This window comes from Nicotiana tomentosiformis, chromosome 10, assembly GCF_000390325.3.
Source record: "Nicotiana tomentosiformis chromosome 10, ASM39032v3, whole genome shotgun sequence".
In the NCBI taxonomy this organism is placed as follows: domain Eukaryota; kingdom Viridiplantae; phylum Streptophyta; class Magnoliopsida; order Solanales; family Solanaceae; genus Nicotiana; species Nicotiana tomentosiformis.
In genome coordinates, this window is record NC_090821.1 from 78,973,202 (window position 1) to 78,979,286 (window position 6,085).

General features: G+C 30.8%; 1 protein-coding gene across 1 annotated transcript; it reads right to left on the reverse strand.

Annotated features, from left to right (window-relative positions):
- Positions 1 to 441: 441 nt before the first annotated feature.
- Positions 442 to 5,304, reverse strand: LOC104096023 (homeobox-leucine zipper protein HOX3-like). The gene is made up of 4 exons (XM_009602306.4): positions 5,066 to 5,304; positions 4,396 to 4,613; positions 3,880 to 3,959; positions 442 to 1,068 (listed from the first exon to the last, which is right to left on the reverse strand). Exons 1-4 carry the CDS (start codon positions 5,151 to 5,153, stop codon positions 831 to 833), a joined length of 624 nt encoding a protein of 207 aa, XP_009600601.1. The 5' UTR covers positions 5,154 to 5,304; the 3' UTR covers positions 442 to 830.
- Between the last annotated feature and the right edge of the window lie 781 nt (positions 5,305 to 6,085).

Sequence of the window (6,085 nt, forward strand, 5' to 3'; positions counted from 1 at the left end):
CAAGTGAGAGATATTTACAAATGAACAAAACCCTTGTTATTTATAGAAGAGAAATGGTCTTAATAATGTCATGCATGACATCATATTAAGTGTGAACATGCAATGTAAATACATGAAAAATGCATCTACCAATTTCTTCCTAAAAGGAGGCTTCAAATGTTCACACTAGTTCACATTAATCTTGTCAAAATTCAACAAGCTTATATGTCTATAATATTCATACTAAATTGTGAGTAAGGTAGTGCTTATATATTAATAGTATATGTATAATCAATGTATAATGTATACATACAGTTAAGAAAGTAAATACTAAATCCGGCTGCCTATTTATGTAAAGATCTTTATTCTTTCGTTGGGCATTTATTCTTTTGAAACCATCATTAGAGACTTAATTATCCCAAGTCAAATCCTTATATTTGCTATAGCGTTAGATTATCAAAGTGGTAAACAGAGAAGCACCAAATTTAGCCAAATATATTCACTTCAGTACAATGTATATATAAAGCTATCATGCCACTATATCAACATGATCAAATTATCGTCATTAGTCATTACAACAGAATTATGAAAGAAGCTGACTAGCAAGCTACGGATGTCGGGTCTGAAGAAATGGCTATGTTACTTTAGCAGACAAGTTAGGGTTAATGGTGCCATTTGTAGGACCAACCTTGTCCACAACCATGGTCGATCTACCTCTTCACAATAAATTCCCCAACTAAACTATTGTTTCTGAATATAATAATAAGATCATACTACAAATATATGCAAAAAAAAAAAAATATAAAATGTATATTAAAAAAAGGATCATATCTATTCTGAAATCACTAATTTTAAATTTTGGATTCGTCTTTAATAATAGTCGCAGTAACGCGTTCGCAATGAGGGCACATAGTGAGGGTGGGTGCGGGGCGCGGCTGGCAGCTGTGTGGTGATAACACTGTTGGCGGGCCTACTTTCGTGGCTCTTAATTCCTGCACTTCTTTTTTCAGTCTTCGGTTTTGTTCGGTCAATGATCCAAACCATCTCTTTAAGTACTCACATTCCAGCTCCGTTTGCTTCAGCTTGCTCCTGTATAAAGACAAATAATGCAAATACTATGAGTTTATGACTAATCAACATACTTATTTTTGTAACTTACTAACATGTTAGTATAAAAATATTGATTACACCTAAAGGTATAGTCTAGTGGTCAATGAAGTAGATCGAGAATCATTAGGTCTTAGGTTCAAAAATCAGTTGCTAGAGGCTGACCCAAGATTTGAAAGTAGTGGGGCAACCACTGTTAAAAGTGGTGCACTACAAGTCAAGTTGTGTCACTCAAATCAACTAATGCAACTGCCTAAGTTTTGAGGCTTAGGGGTTCAATAAAAATATATACTTGTTATTTAAGATACATACACATATATATATATATACACTCTTTTTGAAGTTAGGGTTGGTGACCCCCCGTACCCCAAGGGTATGTGCGACAAAAATATTAGGTGATTTCTTACCATATGTCTGGCCTTAGTGGACAGAATTACCTAGTGTGAGAGGTAATAGATCCGGACACCATAATTATCAAAATAAAAACTAAAGATAAAAAATATAGAAATACCGACTTTGAATCTTACTTTCTAATAGAAACATATATATAGTTCATTTTAGGGTAAGAAAACAGCCTAGAATTCCCAAACATCAACAGAATGATTTTCCAGCCTATTTTAGAATTCACGTGCCCTGATAGAACCATTATTAAAGATTTAAGCGAACCTTTTCTCTAAATTCAAGGATTCACAGTTTCTCAGAAAAGTAGTAGAGTTATTAGACCTTAGACTACTGCAATGTTTATTCACAAAAAAAAGGAAACTACTTTTTTCTCATTTTTTCCTAGTGATCTGGTCCTGGGAAGTTATTACGTAGTTGATGCTGCTTAAGGAACAGTAGTGTAGTAATAGAGTAACTACACTTTTTGCACGTCTTAAAAGAAGAAACTGTTGGATATTTATAAAGGAATTAATGCAATAACAAATCTTTATTCTAACTTTAAATGCACGTGCATGAGAGACATTATGGCTAACACCTGAAAAAAATTGATCTACAAAACTGTTTTGTGGCACAATATTATATGCATGGCCCGGAATATTGGACTAATTAAATGCTATATTTTCTTAACAATTGACTAATTAAATGCTCAAATTGACCGACTACTCTTACTTACTGCTCTAAAAGGGAAATCTCAAAAAGAACAGAAGAAAATCCGAGACTAAAACAGGTGCATTAAATCAGCAGAGATATCTAATATATTGGCATACAAATAATCAAATTTGCCATTTTCTCAATATTGAAGTTGCTTAGTTAAACTTGCCAGGCTGAGTTTTTTTCAAACATGACTTTTAGGTGATTAAAGAGAAGATAATGACCCTTTGATTAAAATCCTCTTCCTTAAAATATTTTTGAACTCTTTTGTGACCCTAATTTTCTAGAGTTTGTTCCCACTAACTGATTTCCTTAAAAATTATGTTTCCTGCTCCTGAATATCTATACAAGCACCAAGTTTTATAACAGTTTAATTAACTTCCTAACGGTATATCAACTAGGACATGAAATTGCCAATAATAATCTTGATTTGGTAACATAAAAATACAGTACATAACTTACCATAATCGGAATACAGTTAGATAGTGAAAAGAATTGTTAAATTATGAGTGCATATAAGCTTTTTTTTTTATAACCAATATTGAGAAGCGAATGTACGTACATGCTTATGAGCTTTTGTTACATTCCGACAATATCTATCCATGAAGATTGATTTTACACCATATAGCAATTGTAATATTAGTGTTACGTGCGCATCTGGAATTATGACTTAAAAATATATGCACATCCTCACTTTATTTTTCTTTAACGGTATTCTGAATTTATGATAAAACTAGCCATAAATAAATAAATATATATACTCGAGGGAATAGTAGTTGATCGTATGGTATATAACACATGCTGACTTTTGGAACCTTATTTTACTCTTTAACATAAAAAGTCATGAATTCTACTCATGGACTTTAATAAATAGCTACCTGCGTGTCTGTCCCGTATTTTCCAACATTATTAGCAGCTGCATTTAATTGACCTTTGAACTACTCCACCTTTACAGAGGTAGACTCAATTTTTTAATTTCTACTACAACCTCAAATTAATATTAATACTGATACAATAATTGAGTTCGCAAACAAATAGAGTATTTTATAAATATTTAGTAAGGTTTTTAATATATATATATATACAAAATATAAGCAAAATTTAATGGGTTTATGTGAATCCGTAATCAATGTATTTCTTAAGACAAATACATAATTTACACCAAAGCTATTGGATTAGGCGGAACTCGTAGCTCCTATTCTACCTCCTCCCCCGAACAACCCCATGACCTTTTGGGAGGTGGGCCTTAATTAGTTTACTTTAGTTCTTAAAAGTTTTCAGATATTTGCCTTCTGTTAGCATTATACAATGAACTATCGCTTTCTATTTTCAGAAAGCAAGATCAGCAAGAAGAACAATGGGATAGAATCTGATCCTGGTTTTAATACCAGTACTTGTTCTTATTCTGTGTCACGAGCTCTATAATAAATTATTGGTATTAATTAGTAAGCTATAAAATTGATGAAAAAGGAATTAATGTTCCTTGCCATGATCTCATCTCAACTACCAACACCATGAATGAATTAATGACATCTTCTAGGAATAGTAACGGCTGAACTAGAAAACCAAAATTAAAGTCCTTTAATTTTATTTTTTTAAGTGACAAATAGTTTGACCAAATTTTTGGTTTAAGTGATAAAAAGGAGAGGAGTTCAGAGTAATAAATATCCTACTGAAAAAGTGGACAATCTAAGAACGTACCTTGCTCTACGGTTTTGAAACCAAACCTCCACTTGTCTTGGCTTAAGCTTTAATTGCATGGCCAATGCTTCCTTTTGTTTCTGCATTTACCATTATTATTATTATAGATAGCTATGAATAAGAAGGAAGTTGAAGGACAAAGCAATACTAAGAATTTAAATTGTATAAACTAATTGTATAAAAAATAATTTTAAATTACCAGTATATATAATTTTATTAGGTTAGTGGTTAATGCTTACCACGGAAATTTACTTATAACTATTTTACAAGTGATCTGATTACATACAGTGGTGAAGATACGTGTGATCAATTGAACATCTTTTTGTCGAAAAATTATACTATATATTGGATAAATATTATTTGTTATTGATCAAAAAATAGACGTTGAACATCTAGATACTTTTTATTTGTAGAACTAAACTCTAAAAACTACACTAAATTGAAGAGATTAAACACCCAACAAAAGGAAGAAAAAAAAACAAAAGAAGAAATGGAGATGATGATATATATTCTTACAGGGTTCAATGTGTGGTTTTGTCTGAAACTTTCTTCAAGAAGTAAAGACTGTTCTTTTGTTAAACGGAGTTTCTTTCTTGTACGGCCACCATTTACTACATTAATATTACAGCTCTCTTCTTCTTCTTCAATGCTAATTTCTTCTTCATTTATATTTCCACTTGAGGGCACCTGATTTATATCCAGCTCTCTCATCAAATTATAACCACCCCCTTCACCTTCATCAATTAAAAACAATAAAAATCAAACCAATACTCATATACTGGGGAAAACAAATACTCCCTCCATTTCAAAAGGATTGTTTATAAAAATATTGACACCTTTAAATATTTTCTTAATAAGAAGGATTTATAGCCACACAAATGATATAACAGGTTTCAGATCACAAGTTTCAAAGATTTAACAACTACACAAATGTTATGATTTATTTATGGCTATATATCTCAAAAGTCTTTCATTCTTTATTAAACTTTGTATTAAATCAAACTAAAATAATTTTTTTGAGACTAAGGAAGTAATAATTAAAAAAACAGCAAAAGAAAAAAAAGAAACTTCAGTAATCAGACAAAGTACCATGCAAGAAACCCTAAACCTTAGGGAGATGAAAATAGAAAAAAAATGTTCGTGAATTGATAAAAAAAAGGAAAAACTTTCAATATTTTTTGCTTACCAGAAGAAGGGAAAGATGAGGAAGAGGAAGAGCCAGGAATAGAAATGGTGAGTTCTAAACAAGTGGAGTTTTCAGGCATAACCGCCATGAAATTAAGCTGAAAAATAAAACAGAATTTATTCTCTGCAACAGCAACAAGAATAAGAAGAAGGGCAGAGAGATATTGGTAGACAAGAGAATAAAGTAAAAGGGACAAAGGGGAGACAAGGGAAAGAAAAGAGCAGAAAATGATGAAATGGAAGAACCCAAAAAGGGTCAAATAAATAGAAGAAAGAAAATGAAGAGGTGGTATAAATTGCTATTTGTGAATAAAAAAAACAAAGAGGTAATAATAATGTTTACGGTTATAAGTTTCCTGTCTTGGTTTTATTGGGAACTTGACGAATGACCATGGTCGTCAAGTCAAATAGTCACAGATGTCTTATTAATTACACGGTAATCACAAGAACTTTGAATTTATTTCTACTTGATATTGTTATATTGTATTGTTACTTTAAATAATATTTATTTTAATTGTTACTTAAATTTTATTTTATTGTATTATTAAATTCGTCATTACGTAACGATAAAAAATGTTGTGGTTACTTTTTTTTTTTATCTTGTCCTTCCTTAATATCAAATAATCCTATTTTATCATTTACCTTACCTTTTTATATAATAATTTTATCTCATACCTTACTTTTTTCTTTGTAATATTACACGTTTATTTTTTATATTATTGGTGCATGATATCATAAAATAATAACAAATAATACAATCTATTCAAATATTATATACATCAAAACGATACAATATGATACAATACATAACAACTATTCAAACAAAATGGGAATAATTTACAAAATAATATTCTGCGGCAAATAATTTATGAAAAAAATAATCAGCAACAGCAAGCAGGGTGTAGTTTCTTTCCTCCTCATGTTTGGGCCAAGAGGGACGGGGTTGTCGGTTCATATAAGTCTGCTTTATTTCTTGAGCCTCAAACTTGGAATTATATGCCACTTTTATCTAATTTGATTT